This window comes from Strix uralensis, chromosome 23 (assembly GCF_047716275.1).
Source record: "Strix uralensis isolate ZFMK-TIS-50842 chromosome 23, bStrUra1, whole genome shotgun sequence".
Lineage (NCBI taxonomy): Eukaryota > Metazoa > Chordata > Aves > Strigiformes > Strigidae > Strix > Strix uralensis.
The window spans coordinates 7,402,820-7,429,232 of record NC_133994.1 but is presented as its reverse complement, the minus strand read 5'-3'; the positions used below and the strand labels follow the sequence as shown (position 1 = coordinate 7,429,232).

Here is a 26,413-nt window from a genome sequence, read left to right as displayed (position 1 = left end):
ACTAAAAAAGCAGCACAAATTCCTCAATATAAGGGTAGACAGTGGCCTGGATGCCAGAGAACAGTATTACACAAATGAAAATCTATATATGTCAATTATGCATTACTGATCGTGTCTGTTCTAAGAGTTGAATTCAGGTGAAACAAACTTTCATGCTTACTTGTGGATGCCTGAACCAGAAAACAGTGAGAGTTACACTCATGTCATTTTCTACTTTATGTGAAGTGAGCCAAGAGAAATAAACTGCCTGAACACATCCATACAGCAGCGTGTTTCTATGACTCCCATGCATCTAATTCCTCCAGGGAAAGAAACCCCATCCAGAAGGAGCAAATCGGGAGTGTGTGTGCATACTACAGTTTACCTTTTTGTCCATGCACAGTTCTGCAATCAGTTGGGACAGAAGGTTATCTAAAGCTCCCTTATCTTTCTCATCATCTCCATCTAGGTCTGTTGTGAGCATCAGAATAACCTGGGAATAGAAGTCAGAGAATTAACAGAAAGCAGGTTCCATTTTTTCAAGATAAATACAGATTATCTTTCACAAAACATGGCACGTTTTATCTGGATTAATCTATGTTCTTTCCCAAATTCTGCCTGCACCACCACAGCCTAATATGAACATGCAGTATAAAGAAAGAGAAAAGGGAAAAGCATGTACCAATAGAAATCCAGCAGTAGTAGCAGTGATTAACTGTTTGATTAGGGCTTAACTCCTGAGCCCTCCTCACTTACCTGCATGTAAGGAATGGCCCGGACTCCTCCAACGTTCCTCAGCTGAGGTAAGTTTTGCAGCAGCCTCTCCAGCAACATCAGTCGGACCATGTGCAGCCTGGGAAGTCAGAAGCCAGGAATCAGACACAAAGCACTTCAGACACATCACAAGAAATATCAGACGCAGCAGGATCACCAACAGAGCACTGCAATTTACCACGGAAGTTCAGAGCATGAGGAAATCCTAAGGCCATCAAATCCACGCAGACAGGAGTGGCCTCCCTCACACTTCAGTCAAGCAACGTCAGAGATGCAGAGCAACTCCGACAATGGACGTAGTTATTCACTTCAGAACTACACTGGGACCACCTGCAGAATCTAACTGTCTAGAAACAGATACTACAAACCAGTTCCAAACCGCACTGTAGAAATACTGAGCATCCGTTCCCACAGAATGAAAAACTGTGCACTCTTGCACATACTTCTTCCTCACACTGAATTTCACAAGCTCCCAAGCTGTAGATTTTAGCGATTCCTCTGTTTACTAGACTCATGCAGGATTATTTCATCACTTCACACAGGCAGCAGTTTTGTGGGACACACGTTAGGTATGTGCAACACATGAATGCACAGAGGAAGGCATTTTGCAACGGCAGTTTGCTCTGTTCTATGCTTCTGACTTTCGAGTTTTACTATCCAGAGTCACAAATGATACTCCATGGATTTCAGCACCTATAGTCCAATCCTCTATAAACAATGACACTGCAGACCAGGTGTGCTATTCCTGAAGAGAAAAACAAAGCCCCTTGCCTGTTGCTGGTGTGGACATCTCCCTCTGCCTCCCCTTCTCCTTCCGAGCCATCTCCCTCTTGTTGGCCAGTGGTAGTGCTGATGGCACCCGTGCTCGAGCTGACACTGCCTGGTCCAGCAGGGTGGCCCTCAGCTGTCGTGTCCCCATAGGCACTACTACGGCCAGACACTGAAAAAGGGAAATAAAAAAAGGGAAACACCGTGTCAGCACAATTGAACATGCATCTTGCCTGCTTCACAGCAACCGACACAGCTGAACTATACTTCGGAATTACGGTTCTAAGGAGACTGTGTCTTTGGTTATCTTCATAAAGCTACAAGAGTCATTTCCACAGATGCAACTTAACACCCCAGCATTCTTTTGCTTGCCAGCCTCATCTTTGTGGCCCAAATTGAATTGGTTCCACAGCAGTAATTTAAACCCAGTCAGAAAAGGCATGGATGGGCAGCATGGACATAATTTTTTAGTGTGATTATTTTACCGGGGTATCAGTCCCAAGCAAAAAAGAGAGAGATTAATTCTACCCCATCCAAACTTATCCAGCAGTATAGCTAATTCCTTCAGTCTTGCTCTAGGCTACTGCATTCTATTACTACAGGCCAGCAAAAACTACTGCAGATTCCATACTTCTAGAGAACTACAAAAAGCGAGCAAATACTCAGTCTGTACAGCACTTTGGCAGTAACCATGAAGCGATACACGGCATCATCTACCTGCAACTGAGATTTCTTCTTTGCCAGGGACTACCCATGCCCTCTCACTCTGGTAAAGTCCTGTTACAGTAGAAAACAGATGTACAGACACCGGTGCAGCAAGAGATACTCACCACTGTGCTCACCAGCTACGGAGTCCACCGCGCTGCCACCGCTCTCAGAGCCCACGCTCCCGCCGTGGTCTGCAGGTGAGGTCCGGAGAGTTGAGCCATCTGTTGCAGCTGTGCTGCCTTCATCATCAGACGCTGGAGCTAAGAGAATAAAGAGAGCTGTTACAAGTAAAAACACTGCCTTGATATAACTTCAAAAGACACACATGCTATGAAAGAAAAGCCACGAATATTTGTCTTTGTTTCTTGAGTCAATTTTCAACTACAAATCAAAAGGGAACTTAGAAGAGTCCATCAGTACATTTAAGCCTGCTAAAAGCAGTGGAGGGGAGATACCCTGAGAAGGAAACCTTCTCATCAGATAGATAATCATGCAAGTTACTTGAAGAACAATGTTGTTTATAAATGCAAAGGAAATGCAGTATGTGGTTTATTTTGTCTGCATTATTTTAAGGAGAGGAAATAAATTCCTCAGAAGCCTGCAATGAAAGTCCATCAAAGCAGGAAAAGCCCATAAACACACTATCAAAAATAGATGAAGCCAATAGTAATAATTAGTTCTTCAAAACCGTATTTACAAACAAATTTTAAGGACAAAATCAAAGAAGTTTGATTCCTCGCAGTGAACAGTTACCTGATGCTGTTGTATCTGAGAGCGTTCCAGCATCAAGAGAAGAAGAGCTGGGTGCTTGGCCAGACAGTCCTAAGCTCTGAAGTCCAAGTGCACTACTGCTGCTCCCTGCAAGAAGAAAACAAATCATGAGTATCTTTCCATCAAATAATTATGCTAACTCTGGCCTTCTCTGTACATTTCATAGTTCTATTATTTTTGCTTTGTTGGTGGTGACATCAACAGCTTCTGTTTTGTTTCCTTCCCAGTTTCCTCCTCTTCTGTTTACCTTTTTGACTGCCAAGAATGCCTACATCTTACCTTGCTGATCCTGTTGCAGACTCAGGGCAATAGCTAATTCCACCATTGTTTCATCATCTGCATCTGGAGGAATATCCAGCATAGGAGGGAATCCCTCTGCTCCGGCCAGAAGAGCCTCCAGGGGAGAAGGGTTCCCATTATTCACATTTTCAGAAGTCTCCAGAACCATAGATTCAGACTATGAAGAGGAAACACAGTGGGAGCTGTCACCAAACCACCACAAGCTACTGGAGCACTACAAACCGATTCATCATAAGTAAATGAAACTCAAGTACCTAACATACTTAAAAGGCTCCAAAGAGAAGCACTATGGACTTACCACCATCTCAAAGTCCCCATGATCAACTTCACTTTGCTCCTGGCTTTCTTGTCGGATATGCTCACCGTTTGCTATCCCAGAACTCTGCAGCTTGTCTTCTGCATCATCGTCATCATCATCATCCTTATCTCCTGAGTTACAAAGCATTGATTCCCAAATGCACTCTTTCCTTACATCATCACCAACAAGGTAATCAATGCTAGAAAAAACCCTAAGCTATTCTCAGTTCACCCCCAATCACTAATGGATTCCATGACAACTACAATTCACATCAATGCTAAAAAAGTATCTCTTGGATGGAGATCTGATACTCTAATTTTGGTCTGCACACGTCTTTACGACTGATTTATAAGGACTTGACAATATGCACAGAAATACTAAGAGAGTCTGGTTTACTACCCCCTAGATCAGATTGCCCTATCACCGAAAGAGGAGTATCTCAGAGAGATCTCCTCTTTGAATCCCAGAATATCAAAGAGGTGAATATTTTAAAAAAAAAAGTTTTAGGGGGCAAGAGCAAGCAAAAGAAAGGAGAAAGACTGGTTTTAGTCTTTTTTAGTGCCAATTTGTAAGACTACTTTCTTTTGTCTTTTCTGACAAATAAAGTAGGTAATGCTCATTTAACAGCAAGGATGAATGGATCTTGCATACCCATAGGAGTATTGCTCCGAGGGGAGGATGGCAAGGTGACGTGTCTCCGCTTGTTCCTTGGCCTCAGCACTCTGATCAAAGCTTGTTTGCAAGAAAAGCTCACTGCAGGATCCTAGAGGGTTAATATTAAACTTCTTAAGCTTTAAGTGCTTATTCATACTATTTAGAAAGATAGCTGAAAATACACTTAGGATTCTCTGTTGGTCACGATTCACGTAAGACGCGTGTCACTGCCTAACTTCTAAACGCCCCGTTTCCCCCAGCAGCCATAAAGCAATACTTATCGTTCCACACGCAGCACATGACAAACATTACTAAAACATAAGGACAGAGAAATTTCCCCTTCATTCACTTCTGGCTGTATGTTTTTGGCTGCAAGCCTCTATTTTGTATCTGTACTATGTATTATCATTCTACCTGCACTTAATTCTCTTCATATTACTGAATCAAAGAATTATTTAGGTTGGAAAACACCTTTAAGATCATCGAGTCCAACAGTTAACCTAACAATGCCAAGTCCCACTAAACCACGTCCCCAAGTGCCACATCGACACAGCTTTTAAATGCCTCCAGGGACTCAACCCCTTCCCTGGGCAGCCTGTTCCAATGCTTGATAACCCTTTCAGTGAAGAGATTTTTTTCTAATATCCAATCTAAACCTCCCCTGGCGCAGTGTTATAGGCTGAAGCAGAGCAGAGTAAGATCACATACCGGGCAAAGTAACATCTGCATGTAGATCTTGGATGCTGTATGGATACAATCCAGTTCACACGTGCAGTATCCGTGGATAATATCCACCAAAGCATTGACTGTAGCTTCAATGTGAGTGAGACCTAAGGAGGAATAGAAGTAGGACTGTAATCAACCATCCTTCCATTTCCGCATGTAGAGATGCTGCAGGAAGCATCTTTTGTTTGTAGACTTCACGACACAATGTTAGCACCACAAATATATTGACGTTTCAATCCAAAATGAGTTTACACACCAGTCTTGTCTGCCTAATGGAATACTGTGCACACCATATACCAGCACCACTGAATATCCTCTAACACCATCCATGTAGTCAAATGTGAATAAACCAATCATCAGTCCCTTTTTACTAGCACAATACACCTACTTCTGAACAAAAGCATTAGAGCAGAATTTGCAGATATACCATAGAAAGCATGTGTTGCATCATTAGCATCTTAAGCCTAGTTTGGAACAAGTAATTTTCTCTGTTTACAAGCTTAAAATAGGATCGTTCAAAATACATAGGCAAATGAAGAGGCAGCACACCTGGCAGGCAGGCAGGGGCAAGGAAGGCGTTTTTGGGTTTCGATGCATGTAGCCTCCAGAAGTGGTTAACCAGCTGGGTAATAAACGTGCAGCCATCTCCTTCAGCGTGTTTCTGGGCCTCTTGCCCTTCTTCACTCTCTGTACAGAATGAAAAACAGTTGTCAGATATGTGCAGGGGAAAGCATTAACAAGCAGGGTACCAACCAAGTTTATTTGAAATAGCTTTTGTTAGAGGCTCCGACGTCCTCATTGCAAGGACTATCGCACACGTAACAAATGTGTCAAATACAGTCCCTGTCACACCGACCCAGATACCCTGAGACACCTTCAATTATCACAACAGAAAGCTGAAGAAAAATTACAGACTTCTCTACCTGTTTCCAACTGTGGCAGCTTTGATTCTGTATAGTGGACCAGATTGTTGGGTCTCATGATAGCAATGGATCGAGCAGTGATGACCAGCCTCTGAAATACTTCGGGATCAAGGTCTTTTCCTTCTTTGGTTGAGGAACTCAAATACTGAATGGCTTTACTTAGCAATGCCTGATCCTGTAAAGTGAAAGATAACATAGGCAAAGAAAAAACAACAGACAGCAGCACAACAAAGCTAGTGAAGTACAACTGCAGGACAGATCCAGGGGAAAGCCAGCACTCGCTGTTTTAACTCTTGACCAGAATCATCTAGAAGGACAACTAATATTAAAAAGTCACCCTGTAACAAAAGAAATCTGACTCGAGAATTGATTTTCACATTTGCTTCCCCTCAGGCTTAAACACAGATGGAAAGACCAGTGTATAAACATAATCATTCAAGTGGTTAGCAAAGGCTATCTGCAGGCATCCGTGCCGTTACCGCAGCGATGTCAGCACACTGGCTAACCACTGCTTACCCCAGTGCTTCCCTATCACCCCAAGCCAGATGCCTGTGGAAACAGAAACCAGAGCTATGGACACAGTTTGCAAACAAACTTCGTGTGCTTCGAGATCCTGATTTCTCTAGATTAACAGACAGCATTTCCCACCAAAATCTTCAAAAAGCATTTTAAGTAGTGAAGCTGTGGTGAAACACAAAAGCCAGCCAGGCAGGCAGGAAGAGCTAAAGGAAAATTAGCCAGCATTTACGCTGCATGAACAAAGGGCTTTCTAGGGGCGTGTTGCACCTCAGCCATAAACCAGCAAGTTACAGGGGACACCGAAATCCTTGCAGTGTGTTACCTTGTGGTTATGGTACGCCGAGCGGCTGGTGTGCAAGCTAGCCAAGAGGCTCTTGGTTTGCTGCTGGACGCTGGAAGGAGCTGGCATGGACAGCAGCATAGTAGCCAGTTCCTGAGCTGCCACCTTATTCTTCTCCTGCTCCCAAGAACAGACAAAAAAACCATTTGTCAGTACGTTTACCATCAGGGTGATGCATGAGTGATTTCTCAGCGTACCCGCAGCTCCCTCCCCTCCCTGCACTGTGCATGCAAGTTTTTGCCTTCCTTCAACACCGTTTTGACAGGCTCCTCTGTTTATTATTTGACATTTAAGGAACATTTCACATGTCTTCATAAGAACAAGTCCTTTTGAGATTTATGGGCTTCTACCCTGCTGCTTTTGTAAACGAGGTCACTCCACAGCGCAAAAATCCCACCAGCGATAAATGCAAATGCCAATTGTCATTCTAAACTAGTTTCAAATGCTTTTCGCTAAGTCAACTTTCAGATCAGTGCTCTGAGCAAAACGGATGCGGCTCTCTTCCGTATCAGGCCCCCAGGGCTGCAGGAGGTGCTGCTGATCTTGCCCCTCCTCCCCCATCTCTGAAAGCTCAAGAACGTATTCAGAAAGTTACTTGCCTTCTCGTTGACTGGTCCTACAGCAAAGCAGCTTTCCAGTGCTTCTAAAGAACTCACTACTAGCCTGAAGGGAGAAAGGAAAGCAGGCTTGAGTACAGCAACCCTTCTCTCTCCTTAGCACTTTGCTTTATGCGGGCTACAGTCATGAGTAGCTCAGAGACAGCTAACGAATGCCAAGTACAAAATCAAAGCATGATAAAACCTGCCACAGGCACCATGCATATCATTTCATTGTGTTACAGACCAGAGTTAAACCTGGCTCACGCTCACAGACAAACTTAGGACTGCTTTAATAATCCACAGCTGAAAGACAGGGGCTTTTCTCTACCAAAGAGGATAAAACATTTCCTTACGCAGCCTGCAGCAGGGATAACTTGGATTGTCTTGACAGTACCAATTCACCATGGCCCACAGACGTACATATGACTGCAGATCAAGGGTTGGTATGACACATGGGAAAAAGCGTAACCGACTTTTCTAAGGGAGCAAGATTCTACTCGCTTGCTATTTTCACACAGGTTGCTCTTTCCAATTTGGAGTTTCAGTGCAAAATACTCTGGAGGAAAATTAACTTGGGAGCACTGGGTACGACCCAAGTGAGAGATGCTGAAGTCCAAACTTTTGACAGCGGTGAGGCAGGCTAGTAAAATACTTGCCCCGAGGGAAAACCTTATTTACAACCTGCGGCAAAGTGCTGCATCTCCCTCGCAGCACCGCTTCATGCCTCGTGGTAGAACTACCTGAAATGCCATCTGACACACCAGAAAGAGCAGTGCAAGAATACAGGGAAAAGGAGGGAAGAGCATTAAGGGGAGAAATAACAATGTAGGATCGGATACGAGGTAGAAGAAACAACAATTGTCTGGTCTGGTGGTGATAAATAACATTACATTGCTCAACCCGCAGCCACCCTCTAGAAAGCTATAGGGGAATATAAGTGGGATAAAAAGACGCAAGGAGGGAACAAAGCAGAAAGAGGAGTCTGTCAAACAAGCAACAGTTATGCTGTATACAGCAAAAATCTGCAAACCACCTCATCTTTACAATTCTCTAAACCATCTGCCATGCAATGACCAGAATGTAAAGAAGCAAATGTCACTTGGAAAACAAACAAAAAAAACAGTCAACAAAAGCCACATCATGTGTTCTGTCTCTCTGACACACACTCATTCGTGCAGAGAAAAGGATGGCATACTAACCGGTCCAGGGTGGTTAGGGACTCAGTTTCAGAACTTTGGGGGAGCAAAGAAAAAGGAAAAAAAAAAAATAAAAAAAATGTGTAAAGCTCACAGAAAAACTCCCTAGAACACATTCTAAGCAAAAGGCAAATTAAATGGGGAAATCAGGAAGCCGGGAGAGCGCTATATACAGTAACTCTAAGCACGGTTCTTTCTATCTGGGCAGCAGACACTTGCCTAATAGCAAAACAAATAAAGGAGATCCAGGCCACCTAGCACAGAGAAGCCAAGCACATTGCTTAAAACACCACTGAAGGTTAAATTTAAAGTGCAGACACCAAACTTCTGAGAGGAAAGCTGCCTCCTGAATGCCATTAGTTGTTCCTACTCAAGAGGCTCTTTGTAAGGTAACCATGCTGCGTTCTGTAAGACGTAAGTAAAAATAAAAAGAATAATTTCTTTGGTTCCGAGTTTTTAGAATATAATCCCACTGCTCTGGAAAACCAGAAAGCATGTCTGCGCAGAGGGGGACATCTTGTGGAGATGTCACAGCAGAGGAGGGGAGAAAAGAGAAAAGAAGCACAGGAAAAAATCCCAGGAACTATTAGACAAAATATTAAAGGATGGCCAAACAGGTCCTTCAAGTGGACATAACTGCCATTTCAAGCCCCGAACCTTTACCTGAGAATTTCAGTAAAACAAAATTAACCACCATTTACTCACAGTCAAGCAGCGTATCCCTTAAAATGCTCAGTTTTTCAGCAATGCTAGTTCCTCGGATTTGTTTCCCTCCCATTCTCGCTAGCTTGCCAGGCTTTCTACAACCCTTATGGCACAGACTGAGCTCAGAAAAAGAACAGGGGGTGGATATAAAAAAAAAAGGTAGTTCTCCTTCTCCTAAACATATGCCCAGCTCACCCATGTGGTTTGACTCTCAGTAGGGATATGTGGGGGGAAAAAAACCTAACACTTTCTCCACCCCAGTAGTTAAGTCTGAGACGTACGGGCTACAAAGTAAGTTGGTGGGAACCACTAGCCTACAAAGCCGTCCTCAAAACTGAACTTAATTTCAGAGAGGCCTAACCTCTGTGAGCTCTAGTGAATGAAAAAGGGCCAGCTTGAAATGAGAAAATGTACCAAGAAGGCAGAAATCTCTTTTAGCTCTTCAAGACTGCTGAAACAAATGAACTTAGCAAGACGAAGCATGCACACAGATCTATCCATCTACTCCATCAGATAAATCAAGAGTGAGCAAAAAGCCCTCCTCAGAAGACAATCATTGATTTTTTCAGTTGTTGTTTTGTATGGCAGTGAGAACAAGTCACTAACTCACTTAAGATCTCGCAGTTAAGAACGGCACACAAGCGCACCTAGGTCCCCTCTACAGCAACTACCCATTTTCAAGGAGAAATAAAGACAGACTGCAGAAATACCTCTCCAGGACAGTCCCACTGGCAGCAGCAGGGGTGGTCGACTCCGTGTCTCCAGTGCCATTCCCTTGATTCAGGTTAGGGGGACAAACATTGCTCACTGAAGCAGATGGGAAGTCCTCGGGGGGCTCATCAGGCCATCCAAACTGCTCTTTGGTTTTGCCATAAATTTTTATGGAATCCATCATTGTGACTCCAGCAGGATCCACAGAAGCCCCAACTGCAGCGATGAGAGAAGTTTCTTAAAAACTAACAGAACAGTTTCTTTTGAATACAAACAAGCACAGATAGCATTATAAGGTCAGGATGGCAATCACACTGCGTCATTAATATACTGCCACTCTGGCAGTTTCTCCTCCTTTTCAAGGCCACTTCCCTTCTCCATTACCTCAACACAAAATTACTGAGCTGAGCTACTGCACGTTCATCGACTGCAGCAAGAAACTGGGCCATGGAGTTATAAAATGTTCAGGATCTGCCCCTCGAATTGCTTCTGTAGTCAGGTCAAACAAACAAGATTGTGGAAACCCTCCTTACTATGAGGTGAAGCACAGTAGCTTCAACTCACCCAAGCAAAACCAACAGGTAGTCGAAGCAAACAATTCACAAAGACTTACTGAAGATGGTTAGTTTTTTGTCAGCCTGCAAGGCTTCCTCGCGAGTGAAAGGGAAGTCAAACCAACGAGCCCTGGTCATGTTCAGCTGCATGGTGCGGCCAAAGATCTCCAGGTACGAGGGCGCTCGCTCTATCGCTTGGGTGCCAATCTGGATCCGCATGCCTGTCATCACCATCGTGCTGTTGTTGTTTGTCACTTCGATGGTGAAACCCCCAGGCTGTAGAAGAAAAATCACAGCTCAGAACGGTGAAGTAGAAAAATCACTCCTAAGCTAAGAATCTGAAGGCTGTACACAGGTGCCTCCACTGTTTATCTAACAGTGTCATGGGATTTGCACAGCATCATTTGGACAAAGCAGATTCCTAAGAAAAGGCATGCTATCAATCTAGACAATAATGTCACCTAGAAGCCCAGATTGCCCCATTTACCTTTGTGTTGGCCACATACATGCCAGTGGAATTGAGCCGGTGCTTTATCTGCTGAGCATTGTAAACCTGCAGCAGGTCGTTGCCTCCAAACTCCACATCTGTGAGTTGCTGGTTGTGTTCAAAGAAGTCAATGGGGAAGTTCACTTGGCTGGATGCGCGAGTTGCTAAAAAGGAAGAGAGACATTTTTGACAAAATACATTCTCAACAGGCAAAGCTATGGTAAAAAAGCTGCCAAATGAGCTTGCCTCCTTTGGAAATGCCCGTGCGAGCCTGATAGCTATGTATTTTTATATATATCTGTGGAAACATTTTACCCGGGCTTAGCTAGTACTTAGCCCTGAGGTTAACCAGTAATTGTCAGGAGTGAATGTCTTAAGTATCTATATGACGCCGATCAATCTTTGCATCTACATTTGCCAGCGCTACCTTGCACAAGATATGTATGAGAAGTCCCTTACTAATAGCAGCTGCCTTGCGCTTGCGGACTGGCTTCATGATGCTGATGACGCTGCTAGGCTGGAGAGAGGGCTGGAGCCAGTAGGAGGTATTCTCCACGTTGGCCATGTAGATCCTCAGGCTGCCGTCTTCGCACAGGAGGATCATAGTGGTCCTCTGCTGCTCATTGCAGGCCGTGTGACGGATGGCCACCATGTCCTGAATCTGCAAAGGCAAGCAATGCAAGTCAAGGAAAGGAAGGACCCGGCAACTGCTGCTTGAAAAAACAAACTCTTTGCATTAGAAAAGCTGCAAAGACTATCTTGTTCCATCTTCTTGAAGGAATAAAGGAAACCACATTTTAAGGGCCAAAAATACAGGGAACTATGACTAACCTTTGCTTTGGCTGGCAAGGTTTTAATTTCCTGGATGAGAAAGGTGTCTGGCTTCACCATCACCACCAGTGGGACACCTGTGGTTTGTTGAACACAGCACACCAAGCCAGGATGGTTCATCACCTCAGACCACTGACACAGCGCCGGTGAAGTCTTACTCCCACCGTTTGAACTGCAAGAGATGAAGGGCAGAATGACATTAATTCAAGAAGCAACACAAGTGAAAACACACAAAATTCATCACCACTCAAATCAGTTAAAGCTTCGTGCCTAGCAGGAATTCAAACCACTGCCTTAACGAACAGCCAGGAACATCAGCGTCTAGTTCACAGGCCAGAAACCTGAGACAGTCACTAGAGTGGGCAGAAGGCACAAGCATCCCAATTCACAGCCCTGCTCTCTACCCTGAACACTTGAGGACAGACATTTAGCAAGAGTTTATGCCCAAACCCAAGGAAGTAATTTTAAAATAGCTTTTAGATATCTTTTTATCTGATCAGATGCACAGTTCCACATTTCAACACACCCAGCAGCACTAAGCAAGGGCCAATGCAGGAGAATCTGCATGACTCTGCTCACTCGGGTGGGAAAAAAAAAAAAGCTGCAAAGAGACTAAGCCAAACTTGACTGGGGCTAGGGAGCTCTTGGAACTTTTCCTGTCTACAGAGCCTACTCACAACAGTGGCTTTGCATCAGGCTAGTGAAGAGTCTGTGGCCTAAATGCCCAGCTCTGCTCATCACGACAGATGACAGAATAGCTTTTTTTCTTGCCACATTCATAGCCTAAGAGATTGGTTTCCCTCAAGGGAATCTGAAAATAAGCCTTAATATGCACAGTACACAAGGTCCACTGCAGTACTGGTGCCGAAAGGAAACAAAGGCTTCCTGCTTTGCAGCCCCCGCGAGGGTGAGTAATCCCATCGGTTCCAGCTGCCGCACCAGTAGCAGCTCTGCACTGTGCAGCAGGACTGCTCTGAAGCCACCTTTCTGCTGTGAAATCCTAGCGGGAAGAAAAAATGCATACGTGCCCCACTGCCAAAACAGCCCGCTTTGGTTTCAAATGATTCTGCAATTAGGGCAGAAGCACCATGAAAAGCAGCAAGAAATCATCAGCCGAAAAGGGGATCTTCACCACGAGCTCGGGCCATTGAGAGCTGGGATGTTAAGAATAGTTAGTAATATCTATTAATAATGAACAGAAACAAAAACTTCAGGGGAGTCTTCCAGGCAAGCCCCACCTCTTTATGTTAATTGGAAATAGCTGCTGCACTTCCAGATTGGCCCGGTTGATAGTGGCTGCAAAGGATTTGCCTTGACAGTAACTGAAGAACAACATCTGTAGCACGTGGGAGTAATACACTGACACACCACCTCCTGCTACCTGGCCATTACTGTCCTGTAGGATCAGAGAGAAACATTTCAGATAAACACATATCCTCCAAAACACTCTGTCAGGCTTTTAAATTTCTCACAACGGAATTATTCCAAAAGCCTCTCCCCCTGCCCCCTCCCCAGTAGTGAGGGAAAGCAGCCCTAAATAATAATTTTCAAAGCTGAACTCCTGGGTGAACTCATCCATCAGATACTTCAAAGGCTTTTGAAGGAGGATACTGAGACTGTAGGCTGTGGGTAGCGCCCTCAGCTACTGCATCGTGTGCTGGAAGGTTGTATGACAATCTCACATGGAGCACCCCCCATGTTTCCAGCTCATAAAAGAGCTTTCCTGAGGGCCTTCTCATCTATTCCCCTGTTTTGGAGCAGGCTGGGGTAAAAACACTGAGTGAAACGTGGACAGATTTTAAAAGTCAGCCCCAAGACTACAGAGCTGCTCTTGAGCGGAAACAAAGGCTCACTCCACCTTTGCAGCCCCAGCAATGGTCAGTAACTTTATCTCTTCTGGTTACTGCACCTCTGAAGTGCCTTGCTCTGAGGCTGTCTGCCTGCTGAGAAACCCTGCTGGGCATGACTTCAGAGCCAGTCATGGAAAACATGCTCCATTTTCTAGATGAAAGGATCAAGGGGTTTAATTTTCACCCCCACTCCCTTTCACGACAAGGATATTTCTCTTTAGAGGAATGGCAAGCTCACTGATCTAGATCAGGGGGCTTAAAAGGGGAAGAAAAAAAAAAAAGAAAAAAGGAAACTTCTGCCTTCAAATGTAAGACACAAAAGAGAGAAAACCGCTGCAGCCCATACTACAAGAAAAGGAAGTCACCAGTACCTTTAGGTCCTCATGATTGACTTCAAGCACATTGGTGACATAGAATGGTCCGTGCTGGGCACTGCTCGCCTCTTCCATGAGCTGCGTATAGATGTACCCAGCGGAAGACATGATCACTATTATGTTCTTCCCCTCCTCGTTGAAAAGAAAAGTGACATCCCTGATTTTGGAACTCGGTAGAAGGAAATAGAAAGTTGGGCTCAAGGCATCTACAGAGAGATCGTAAATCTGTGGGAAGAATCAAGGAAATAATTAGCTACTACGATACAAAACAGTGCAAATGGACAAGAATTGAGACAAGGAAATACCTATTAAATGTTATAGTTCTTTTTTTTTTTGCTCTTTGGGTTCTTTGGTTTTGCTTTTTCTTATGGCAACAGTAGCCAAACACCACAAATTTATATTTCCAATTTATTTCTAACTAAGAATATTATCACATTCTTCCAGAGGCAGCTCTGCAAAGATCCAGACTCTGGTGACCACTTCCCATCATAGCTTATGATCAAACATACCTTCACAAAGTCTGCAGTCACAATAGCAAGCTCTGTTTGAGAACCTGTCAGCCACACAGCTTTAATGATGAAATTTCCAGTGGCTAGCTGGGGATGAAGTACCAAATGATCAGAGACTGATCCAGAGCTGCTGAATGTTAACACGTGGCAGTCCTGCAGCAATGAAAAAAATTGGTCAAGTATTAGAACAGAATGTTTATAAACATTTCAAGCCAAGAATGGAGCTAAAAGCCAGCATTCCTCTTAGTGCCAATAATGAGTAAGAATCTGCAATTCCTGCATTTAAGATGAATGACATGAAAGTTTGTAAAGAAAAAACAAAATGAAAAAAAAAACAAAACCACACAGAGTCCAGCTGTTTCAGAGCTAAACAATAGATTTGTGGATTCTGCACTGTGAAAGCTGAATCTAAATTTGGGAGATTACTAAAATGAAGAGTCCTTGCTACAAAACACTAGTTGTTACAGACTAGTTCTAACACACTAAGTTTCACATGACTAAACCTTGACTCCTGTCTTAAACTAAAATTGGTCTAAATACAATAAAGAAGTACTATTTTGAGGCACTGTCTCATTTAGCCTATTATTCATATAGGTTCTGCTTCTTTTGATTCATGTATCTAGCAGGAAAGTGATTCATGAGCTAAAATTAGTGACAGACCCTTTGGAGTCAGCTCTGTGCTAGCTCCTCAGGAGAAAGAAATACAGCTGGGTTTGAGCTGATGTTTCCAGCTGCCTAGGAAAGGGTTTGTCAGGCACTTACTTTCAGGCCACACACGGCTAGGTAGTCCTCCTTGCAGGGATTTCCAGTGAGGCTCAGCACAGTAAACGGAACGGGCGCAGATGCAAGGCGAGTAAGGGTCAGTTTTCTTTTGCTGGAGTCTGCTTGTTTCAGCAATGCTGAGAGCTGAAGGACTGTAATCTGCAGAATAAAATGAACTCAAGTTATCCAACTTTACAACCGAGGGGGGAAAAAAAAGCATTTCAAGTTCAGCTCTATGACTGCGTCCCCACAATTTTCACTGTTTCTGCTGCAAGAACTCTTTTCTCTGAAGAACGAGAGGTTTCTCTAAGCTATGCAGTACTTTACAGAATATCCAGATCTCAGGACAGGCTGTGTCCCGATCTCAGATCATACTCTGCTTGCTGTTCAGTGCTCTAAGGCCGTTTCATTTTCCCTTACAATCCAACATCCTCTACAGAGTTAGAGAACTCACCTTGCCCTTTTCATGACTCACAGCCAGGTGCTGCCGACGTCCGTGGGGGGACGAGAGCACACACATCGCCACCCGCCTCAGCACGTGAGCGCTGATCAGCTGCCGGATCGTCTGGCCCTGGTCACCGCTGTAGTTCATGCGGACATTCTCAAAAGCACCTTCTTGAGAGCCAAGAGTTGGGACCTGAGTAGAAGCATACACAAGTGTAGCACTGAAATGTTTCTGTTTAAAAGCAATCCCACCTATTCACCGTTTAATCACTCTTTTAGCATCATACCATCAACTGATCGGTCATTTCTACTGACTTGTCCAAAGTATGGAGCTCATTGAGAGCTTGCTGGGCACGACTGCTGCTCCCCATGGCTGAAGCTTGTTGGAAGTTTATCTGAATGGCATCCATCAGGAAATTCAGCATCTCCAGCACCAAAGGTGCAAAGGAGAAGTTGGCCTACAAGAAATAGATATGCAAGTCAGGACAAGATGTTCCTGCTGGGAGTTTTCACAAGAGCTGTGTGTCAACTGTTGGTTTTTTTTTTTAGCCTGACACCTCTTTTATGACCCCCTGATCATAAAGAAGAGCATAAAAATCAAGCAACTTGGCTGATAACCAACACAGTCTGCTTAAAATCCTCATCATAAACCATCTTCTTTTAACAGCTAACTGATAATCATACCTGGGACTGCAATTCCTCTCGACAGCCCTCAACATTTCTACATAGGCTGCTCTTCTTGGGTTTTTCTTCGTCAGGGCCCTTCCCCTCACTAATGGTGACCTTGGCTTTCTCTGCAGGAGAGGTGCTTGCGTGTCGAATGACACTCTCAGGCACTCTGGGCTCACTCTGGAAGGCAGATTCTTTCATGGTAGAGCTCATGCCACTGCTGGGAGTTCTCTTCACCAAAGCCTGGGAATGACACAGCAATGCTGAAAGCCCAAACCACACTCAATTTCACCACTGATGAAATAAATACAGATTGTAATAGCAGCAAGATTAACATAATTTTAAAGAAATAGAGTGTAATTCTCTTAGACTGCAATTTTAAAGAAATAACACAACATTATCTTGCATGCCACTCTCCACCTGAGTATTAGACAAAATTTTAGTATTTAAGATAAAGTCACTTTGTTTGTTTTCAGTGGAAAACATAGGAAAAGTTGGTATCTGACTGCTGCCTAGCTTAAGCTAACTTGCAAATTCTGTAAAGGTAGGTGGAATCCCAGTAGTCACCAGGACAGAGATTTGCCAATGCACTTATTGGGTGCAAAAAAAAAAATCACCAGGCAAGGTGTCAATTAAGAGGGTTCCTCATAAAGCCAAGGCTTTCAAGTCTTAGTACTCTTACACACTCGTATCATGATGCAACTTAGTGCAGAACAGAAGCCTCTGCAAAAGACTTTAAAAACCGAAGAAACCACAGCTTGTACGTTGACATGAAGACACTTTACCAGGCAACTGCCATCTTCCTTGGCTCCACAGTCACAGAAGAACGATCCATATTTGGCATAAGAAATCTCATGATCCTTGTGACAAACTTTAGCACAAACTGTGCAAACACCAACCCCATCAACCATCTTGCAAGTGTGACAGTGATACCTGCACAAAATAAGCCAGACGAGTTATAAAACACAGTGCCTCAGGAAGGCTCCACAGCCTGTTTCCTTCTCAACGGCCAGAAATAATCAGGCTGAAATTCTGAACGCAAGTTTGAGATTCTTACCAATGTTGATTCATGAATTCTTTCTGTGTGATAGTGAAGGTACAGAGTTTATTACAAAGAGAATCTTCATCCTGTTAAGAAGAAAGTTGTTTCAGAAAGGTGTTTATAACTGCAGCTACAGCAAAGGCACATGGTACAGAATATGTTCCTCAGACATGAAATGTGCATTTTAAGAATAGCGAGTTTTAGCACCACCTAGTTAAAAGGCAGCTGGTACCAAACCACATGGAGAGAGGAAACGGCAACGTTTTATAGCAACTCAAAAGAGTGAATCAAGAAAAAGAAAAAACAGTAACAAAAATAATACATTGGGACGACAGATTTTAAAGAATGTTATTAATAACAGGGATTTTTTTTCCCACGCAACAGCACTTAAAAGCCTAATCTACGATGCTTGTTGGTACAAAAGCTAGTAATTGACAAACAATCGAGTAGGAACAAACCCATCTTACCCTGCTTCTTTTTGTGTTCTAAGAAAAAAAAACCCTTTTAACTTTTGTTGCCATCACAAAGTCAACAGATCTACATACAAATGACAGATACTCTCTTCCAGATCTGACAACGAGGGTTCTTCGCTCAGTCTCCCATAAGGGAATAAACAACAACAAAATTTTCATTTATAACCAGAGTAATTCTGATCTGGAAGCTGAAAAATAAACCTTCATCTCATTTGCAGCATTAGCTGTGACTATTGCCTACCGAATCTTCAGCTTGAGAGTCCTCCTCCTCCACTGCCAACTCTTCCACCCAGTCTGAATCCACCTCAATCGCCCGTTCCTCTCCATCGACAGAAAGGTGACTTGGCCCTTGGCCACTGGTCTGGCTCAGGGCATTAGTGACATCGGCCAGGTAAGAGACAATATGGCACGTACACTCCAGGATCGTCACATGCTATAAAGCAGAGATGAGTGAAAGTGAGAGGCAATGCTTAGACCCCACAATAGCTGCTACAAGGCAAGAAAACAGAAGAGTCCCCCTGACCAAATCACTTTAAAACTCCCACAATGAAACCAAAACAGGACAGCTGATACAGCTCACGCCCCAGATTTATTCCTGCAAGTTAAGCAACAGCCACACGTCTTACCTTCCCTTGCATGACGTTTGCATTCATTTTTTCTACCACATTCTTTTGCGACAGGTATTTCTTGCTGTAACAAAACAGCAGAGAAGATCATTACAGCTAACAGTCTTTGGGAAGTGTAAACTCAGTTCTCTCCAATAGCTTCAAGCATTCAGTTTGCTTTAGATTAACAAGAAATGTATAAATACGGTAATTGAACCATTGAGAGTGGTAAAGACAAAGAAACCACATGGTTGTTCTTAATGAGGGGACACAGATCAGCCTCTCTCAGGCACTTCATATTCCAAACAACGAACAATAAACTAAAAAATAAGCATGTATCAGTAAATATGAACTTCTGTCTCCAAACTACCAGTGAGGGGGGAAAGAAATAATTCATCTAAGCGATGCAAATGAACAAACAGCAGTACACAGCTGGCTCTTACCATCTGCCCAGCCAATCAACAGCAGCACCATGAAGCTGGAGGTGTCCGGCACCTTGTCCTGCGCTAGCCAAAGTTGCCATCACGACCATCAGTTCAGGAAAGCCTGTGCCATCACCATTAGCCAACATCTCTGTTGCCATTGGTATTAGAGTACTCAGCAGAACAGTGCACACACCTTCTCCGACTTGGCTGATCAAAAAGAGCAAAGTTTCAGACAGGGTGCATCACTTGGTGAAATACAGCTAAGCCCCACACTGCAAGGGCACTGACACAGCAAGGCCTTCAGGGCAAACAATTTCATCACTTCATTTGAAAGCTGACAACAAGAAGGCCTCAGCAACTCACAAATAATTTGCACATCCAGAGAACAAAAGAAATGAACAGCACACAAAAGAAATGAGAAAGGTTGCACTTCACCTGTTTTCCCGAACAATGTAAGTTGTCAAGAGTTGCAGCAGCTGCCTGTTCTCTTGCACAACGTCCAGTTGGTCTGAATCTTTGGGTGGGGACATGGTCATCCTGATCAACCAGGCCTGGAGACGCTCATGCTCCACACAAGCCAGCTGAGCCAAAGAGCCACAGAGTCGCAACAGGCTGGGGTTGGGACTCTTCTCAGCTGGTGGAGAAAAATACTGGTGAGTGACAGATGCTACAGCGAGCGTGTTTGAAGACAGCTTTCCATAAGAAGTGTGAAGCTGTCACTCCACTTCCTCTTACAGCTTTTCTTTCATGCATCTTCATATCGCAGTCTAACACAAGAACAGTATAAGGTGGACAAGGGCAGCACAGAAGAGATTCAACAATAACTTACTTAGCTGGAAGAGCTTGGTGAAGAATTTCAGCACCCTGTTACAGAAGTTCGCTGAGAGGTTTTCATTGGCTGTTGCCATCATGATCTGGACCAGTTCTCCACTATATGGAGGGGGGAAATTAAGTCAGCTTTGTAAAAGATGACCCATTCCTTTTTATCACTCGCACTTAGTTGTATCTGCCCTCACATTTACAACTGGCAATAGTTTGCATTAACAGAGCTCACCAAAGCTGCTTTCAAACAGCAAACCCTTAGCTCAGACTAAAGCTTGTAAATCTCATGAGCTGCTGAGTAGCCTGTCAGCATTCTCCACATATCGAGTCACAAGAGGGCCTCTACTGTTTTCCAAAGCAAAATTCAAGATTTTCTTGCCTATTTTTCCCTTCCATGTTAACAAAGTACAGCCACCAGACTGCTTCAGTTTTGAACTGTTGAACAAGTAGAGAGCAAAACCAGACAATGGTTGGTTTTCTAATAGAGAAAAACTTCTCTCCAGTTCACCCTAATATCTCTTCAGAACACTGTTGTTGTGCTATGCTGTCTCCATCACAATTTGTCTTCATAATTCTAAGTCAGGCCAACATCCCACCTCCACCCTTAAAATCATCAACCTACTGCCCCAAGGAAGCACTGAGAGAACTTGGGACTTTGCAGCTTGATCTGCAACTGCCTTATAGACCAGCATCTCTCAAAAACCTCCTTATCATGCCTTTGACAAAACAATCATCATACAAGATCTCCCACTGATGATCGCTATTGGAACTCGCTGAATATTTCACTTGGAGTGACAAAGACCTAGGTCCTCTCCCACACAGAAAGTCTTTTCACACTCTCCTGTGCTGCTTGAAGGGTATTCCACCTTTACACGTTCTGTATTTTCCTTTGCAATGGCATTAACATCACTTAGGTGTTGACAGTGACAAGCTAAGAGAAAAAGGAAGAGAACTAATGTTCCTGGGCCACAACTTTCAGGATGACTTCACCTTTCTGAAAAGAATTCCTCCATGGCTTTTCGGGCCTGGCTGCTCTCCAGCTGTTTCTCCAGATGCTGCAAACATTCCTCCAAGATAGACTCATCCAGGCCACTGAGGATCAAAAGATGCAGATTAAATAAGAATATATAAGAGCAATTTCAACAATTCTGATAGCCAAGAAGTGATCAATTTTGCAATACAATTCTAATAAACTTTCCACTAACTGAAAGCATCTCTCCTTCCAAGAGACAGGAGAAAAACAATTGATGAACAAACATATAAAAACACCAACAAATCCACCAAATATTCAGGAAAAAAGTGACACATGATGCTGTAAGGCAAGTTACACAGTCAGAAACCTAGAACAATCTAGACCTTTCAGACACCTCACATGACAAATTCCTATAAACAGCTGCTCTTTTTACACTTTAAGTCTCTTTTAGTGTTACTCCTCCCCATTCTCCCCTGTGCTCAGCCCCACTCCACAACGCACTCTGCAAGTAAAATCCAATTACATTCACATTCTCTACCAGAAGGCGCGGTAGATCTCCCTCTGAATACCTTCCATCCAGAGAGGATCAGTGTTAAAAAGATGCAACATCATCATGCCTAATGGTTTTATGTTTCAGATGGGTAGAACCAACATCAGCAAATCAAGCTTATTCCCTCCATACACACAGTGAGGGGTGGGAAGCACAAATCTGGCTAGTTTGCTATGATAAAGCAGGGATTAGTCATCCTTACAAACAGCGAGAACAGAGACAAAGGAATATAAAGCAAGTTAGGTCGGCATCTTCAGCTTTGATTTCGTGCTCATATTTACATAATTTTTCTATTTGCTTAAATAAAAAGCTATCCAGATATATACATGCTCCATCCAGAGTTACAAAAGATGATTAAAATCCACAATGCCCGAACAGCAGGGCTGAAAATTCTGCTAACGTGAATAAAACATCTTGTATTTCTAGTCTACAAAGTATAGAAGTCTTGAACAGATAAAAAAAGGCTGATTTTTTTGCCTTTCTGTTGTGCTGTTCAAGAACTGACACTGATGTTTAAACATACTGTAGTAATTTTTTGTATACAGCGTTGTTGAAGGACAGCTACAAGCCACACAGCCCGTTGTTACCTGTTTGGATCGGAGTGATGGGCCAGTATGTTATAGCATCCTGTGATCAATTTTTCATAAACACGTGCCAGGAATTCATCTGATTCTGCAGGGCCCAAGATCCTTTCTAGAGAGTTGCTGCTTATTTCTGCCACACTCTCGGTGCTGGTCTCCAAAAGGAGGGGCAATAGGGAATGAATCACCTGAGGTGGGTTCAAATCATCTGACCAGCTTGAAAAGAAAAGCAAACAAGTTAATTCTCTGCATGAAGTATCAGAGAACATCCTTACTGGATAAGTCAGAAGTCACACAAGTAAGGCACAAGTCTGGACGGAAGTCTGTGCTAAAAACCTTTTTTAGAAAGCTGGAATAAATATACTGGCTCAGCCATTTTTCCCCTCAGAAAAACAGTCCTCATTTGGAAAACACTGCACGTTACTTTTGCATATATACAGTTACAACATTTTCCAAGATGCTATCGCATAGTACAGCTTTTGGACTCGCCTGCAGCATCAACAACTATTTTTTTGTTTCAGAATATCTTAAGACTAAGTCCCCGGGAAAAAAATTCTTTCATTCCACTTTCTCCTCATGCTTTGAAAACAACACTCAAATGAATGATAACAAAACACAAATTAATTAATTAGATCCATATAGTCTCAGTTTATATCCCAGTTTCTTCAAGTCCCTATTTGCCAAAAAGGACTAAAGGTTTCTCTCAGGGAGTCTGACTTCTAGAGATGCCAGATCAAGACAGAAGGCTCTCTTTCATTCATTTAGAATTTAGAATTGTAAACTGAAAGTAACTCCACTAAAGGCTTGGTTCAAAACACAGCACCAGTTCACTAAGTGTTGCACCCAAACTGCCTGATGAAGACAGACATTCAGAAAAGTGAACAGATCTATATAGCAAGAATGCAATATAAAAAACATCACTTACACAATGAGATCCCCAGTGAGTCTGACGAGGGAGAGAAGGGTGTGTTTTAGGGAAGCTGCAAGAGGTAGACTTTGGCTGCAGAGAGTACCGAGGTGGGCGGCCTGAACTGCACTGATGTAGCTTTCCGCAGGGATCGTGTCATTCGCAAAGGCATTGCGCTAAGGATGGAGGCACACACGCACAAAAATCAGAACCATTTGTCTTCAACAGAAAGACCCACTGCCTGCTATTCCCACCAAGTTATAGAGTCAAGATCAGACCAGATCAATCCATAAGGTTGGACTCACCCATGAGCCAATGTTTGGAAACTCATTTGTATGAATGTTACTCCATGATTCACATAAAGTCTGCACAGCTAATGGCAAGTTCTGAAGAAGTGTTGGACCTGCAATTAATACAGAATCCTAAGTCACTGAGCAATTTCATGGGTCCTACTGAACACCAAAATGCTTCTACAACACTGTTTAAAACTAGATGAAGCCACAATTGTAGCTAAGTTGAGCTGTAGCTCTACTGAGGGCTAGTTTCACGCTTTTCTACAGGTCAAAAACATCCCTGAAGTTTGCAAGAGCTTCCCAGCTTCTTTCACTTTATTAAAACAACAGGAAACACGGCAAAAATACTAATTCACAGCAGTCTTCAACATACAAACATTTCATAATTCCCCTTACTAGGCCATGCCACCAGACTATCAACACGGTTAGAAAAGCACTTCCGTAAGCCAGATAAGCCCACAAGATAGTTACGCTTTCAAGGCTTGTGCCTCTTTCAGTTGTTACAATTCTACAAGGAAAAGACTTCTTGGTCTGCTGCTGGCAGGATAATATACTCATTTGAACACAGTGGTCGAGAAAAAGAACACATTAGCCAGCGTATGGCTTTGAAGCTGAACGTGGGCAGTACTGTAGAAAGCTTCACCTACAGAGAGAAGGAAATCTGAACTATCCAGACCCTCACCTAGAGTATTAGACTTGCAACGGATGGATCCAATGGCCAGGACAGCAGCATAACCTCGGAGCTTCTCTTCAGAGGGTTTGTTCTCAGTGGAGCCCTCTTCAGAGACGCTCCGTAGCAAGTAAGATCTGCATTCAGGATGGAAAGGATTTATTTCAGGAAACAGCTGTGCATTTCAGAACTAAGTGTGTCAATACAGTGGCAGATAAGAAAGCAAACTTCTGAAGTTCTGCCCCATACTTTCTATTATACCACTAAGGGAGTTCTGGGCTTTTATCTCCTCTAAGCTACTTATCAGGAGAAGTGCACTCAAAAGAAAAAGCTGATTTACTTTTGCTTTCTTCTACATAGATTCTAACGAGAGTTTAGAAGACTTCAGACTCTTAATGTAAGAATTAAACCCCCTCTCTTTCCTGACGGTCTCACAGTCTTGCTATCATCTCAGCAAAATAACCTTAAGTAGCACTATCCTAGAGAGTGGTAAGAGGGGGTTTCGTCTTTGGAGGAAAAGCTGGTTTTGCAAGCTTGCAAGAAAGCCTTGAAAGATCAGACAAGGAGGTGACTTAGAAACAACAACTTCACATACATGGCTTGAGAAGCTACTTTTTATCCTTCTTTTAAAACAACGGACACTCTAGGGGACATAAGAGTAATTATACTGGACTATTAAAAAAAAAAGCATCTACCTCTAAGAAAACAACAAACAAAATGCAAAAAAGCCCTATGCACAGAAGAAAACTATTCCTACCAGCAAGCCTAAGGACTGTACCTGGTAAACGTCGCATAAGTGTCAATAAGCTGTAGCGTGGCAGGCAGGAGGTTCTTGGTTATCTCTGAAGACTTGTGTGGATCAGTTTCTGCAGCTAGCTTGGAAAAGTGCTCATCTAGAGAAACCTGAATCTTGGAAATTGCAGCATCAAGGGTGTAAATGGATTGTAAACTGGGAACTTCGTGCAGTTGGAGAATAGTTGTGCAATCAACACCACAGAAAGAAGAGATCTTAAAATACAAAGGGATGGAACAGTAAGTGCAAATCATTCCACAAAACAGAAGCTCCATATGCACGATTGCATTCACACCACCTTACCTGTCGAGCAAAATATTCCTCTGCTATTTCCACATCGTACTTCACTGAGCTGCACTTGCTGGAGGCCAGTTCAATGAGAGAAGCAGCATGGTCAGCTTTCATGCTCTGCTTGATAAGGTGATCCTACAGATAAAAAAAAAAAAAACAAAAAAAAAAACCAAAAAAGACCCGTCTCACTTTAGAAGTGCTCTATAATTAACCGCTGTGCCAATTACCAGGCTAGAACACTTTAGAAAACACGGACACAAGTTCCCATTTCTCACCACCATGCCCACATAACAAATCCCACGTGCAGTTAGCGTGGAAGAACAAGAGACTGACTTTCTTACTATCAACAACATTACAAAACACCCCTGTAAAGATGAGGCTGTACCTTGATCCACGTGACGTAAGATGTGATTCGCAGACGGGAGGACCAGCGCAGCGTGTGTAAAATATCACATTCACTCATCTCTGGTGTGTTCATAGCCAACTGATTCATGTAGTTTTTGGATGGAGGTAAAATCCCTAGTATCCGCCACAGTATCAAGAAGTAGTACTGAAGTGCACAGGCTTCCTAAGCAAAAGTATAATTGGCCAAATTAGTAAAGAAAGATTGCAATTTCAATCATTACAGCTACTGAAATTATCTCAGAGACTCCAGACTCCCGTAGATGTGTCAAATCAGATGAACACATAGTGGACCGAGTTTCTGTCATATTATACAACAAATTAGGCAACAAAGCGGAGTGAGAAAAGAAAAAGAAAAGATTATACAAATTTTTTTTGCTTCATCATATTCTACCCAGACGTCCTGGAATTACCAGGGACATATAGCAAGTCTAAAACATGTTATGAATTAAAAACTCAGATGAGATGTACCCCCGCCATAAACACTACCATTAGCCACCGGATTTTGAAGTTCCCCATTACTCTGACCACTGTCGAGAACACTTTTTGGTTAAATACTTGAAAATACTAAGTTTGAAAACTTGTTACTCCTCACTACAGACAACATTACAGCAACACAGTCTTACCAGTGCAGTGACATTTTTATTCTCTTTCCTCCTGAGTGTATCAAACTGTGACCCAGCTGCAAGTAATGAAGTCAGGGCTGTGTAAAGCTCATCATACTTCATAGTCCTGGAGAAAAGGACCTCACAAACCTGCAGGAGATGACAAGTCGGGATCTTTGCTTTGCAAATTGCACAGCTCTGCATTCACACACAGCTAAGCTCTTAAGTATTCAGAATACCCACAGACCAAAATTATGCAAAATAGAACTTCAGGAAGTTAACTCTGTCAGGTATTTCTCTCCCCAGCCAGGGTGCCAATGAAGTCTTATAAGGGAGCATGCATGAAGCAAGCCCAGAACCTTGATGACAACAAATTTAGTGAGGAAGCAAAACCCAGGACAAACATGGAGCAAAATGACGAGAAAGCAACTCTGATGCCATGTGTCTGTCTCAGGTGTTTCAGCAGCACTGAAAAATAAGTGTGGCTATGAAAGGGCGCTCTGCCATAACATGCATATTTGAATCACAAG

The 26,413-nt window shown here is 43.2% G+C and overlaps 1 protein-coding gene across 5 annotated transcripts in view; it reads right to left on the bottom strand.

Moving 5' to 3' along the window:
• The window catches only part of UBR4 (ubiquitin protein ligase E3 component n-recognin 4), a 78,904-nt gene that overhangs the window by 36,852 nt on the left and 15,639 nt on the right, over positions 1-26,413 (bottom strand). Inside the window, exons 22-63 of one of the 5 annotated variants that reach the window (XM_074892656.1) lie at positions 25,905-26,033; positions 25,262-25,444; positions 24,889-25,011; positions 24,571-24,800; positions 23,805-23,929; positions 23,135-23,232; positions 22,848-23,005; positions 21,929-22,138; positions 20,809-20,910; positions 19,826-19,926; positions 19,432-19,630; positions 19,015-19,203; positions 18,593-18,656; positions 18,208-18,399; positions 17,509-17,579; positions 17,237-17,384; positions 16,467-16,694; positions 16,070-16,240; positions 15,793-15,975; positions 15,339-15,497; positions 14,577-14,729; positions 14,065-14,292; positions 13,082-13,239; positions 11,844-12,015; positions 11,472-11,673; positions 11,013-11,176; positions 10,585-10,801; positions 9,971-10,187; positions 8,559-8,591; positions 7,360-7,423; positions 6,743-6,877; positions 5,902-6,076; positions 5,528-5,665; positions 4,961-5,082; positions 4,250-4,361; positions 3,599-3,729; positions 3,280-3,457; positions 2,983-3,087; positions 2,352-2,507; positions 1,525-1,693; positions 736-832; positions 365-472 (exon numbers count right to left, since the gene is read on the bottom strand). In XM_074892656.1, the coding sequence (XP_074748757.1) occupies positions 365-472; positions 736-832; positions 1,525-1,693; positions 2,352-2,507; positions 2,983-3,087; positions 3,280-3,457; positions 3,599-3,729; positions 4,250-4,361; positions 4,961-5,082; positions 5,528-5,665; positions 5,902-6,076; positions 6,743-6,877; positions 7,360-7,423; positions 8,559-8,591; positions 9,971-10,187; positions 10,585-10,801; positions 11,013-11,176; positions 11,472-11,673; positions 11,844-12,015; positions 13,082-13,239; positions 14,065-14,292; positions 14,577-14,729; positions 15,339-15,497; positions 15,793-15,975; positions 16,070-16,240; positions 16,467-16,694; positions 17,237-17,384; positions 17,509-17,579; positions 18,208-18,399; positions 18,593-18,656; positions 19,015-19,203; positions 19,432-19,630; positions 19,826-19,926; positions 20,809-20,910; positions 21,929-22,138; positions 22,848-23,005; positions 23,135-23,232; positions 23,805-23,929; positions 24,571-24,800; positions 24,889-25,011; positions 25,262-25,444; positions 25,905-26,033 (6,297 nt within the window). The remainder of the gene's footprint in view (positions 1-364; positions 473-735; positions 833-1,524; positions 1,694-2,351; positions 2,508-2,982; positions 3,088-3,279; positions 3,458-3,598; positions 3,730-4,249; positions 4,362-4,960; positions 5,083-5,527; positions 5,666-5,901; positions 6,077-6,742; positions 6,878-7,359; positions 7,424-8,558; positions 8,592-9,970; positions 10,188-10,584; positions 10,802-11,012; positions 11,177-11,471; positions 11,674-11,843; positions 12,016-13,081; positions 13,240-14,064; positions 14,293-14,576; positions 14,730-15,338; positions 15,498-15,792; positions 15,976-16,069; positions 16,241-16,466; positions 16,695-17,236; positions 17,385-17,508; positions 17,580-18,207; positions 18,400-18,592; positions 18,657-19,014; positions 19,204-19,431; positions 19,631-19,825; positions 19,927-20,808; positions 20,911-21,928; positions 22,139-22,847; positions 23,006-23,134; positions 23,233-23,804; positions 23,930-24,570; positions 24,801-24,888; positions 25,012-25,261; positions 25,445-25,904; positions 26,034-26,413) is intronic. The other 4 variants (XM_074892657.1, XM_074892658.1, XM_074892659.1 and 1 more) reach the window with 4 other exon arrangements.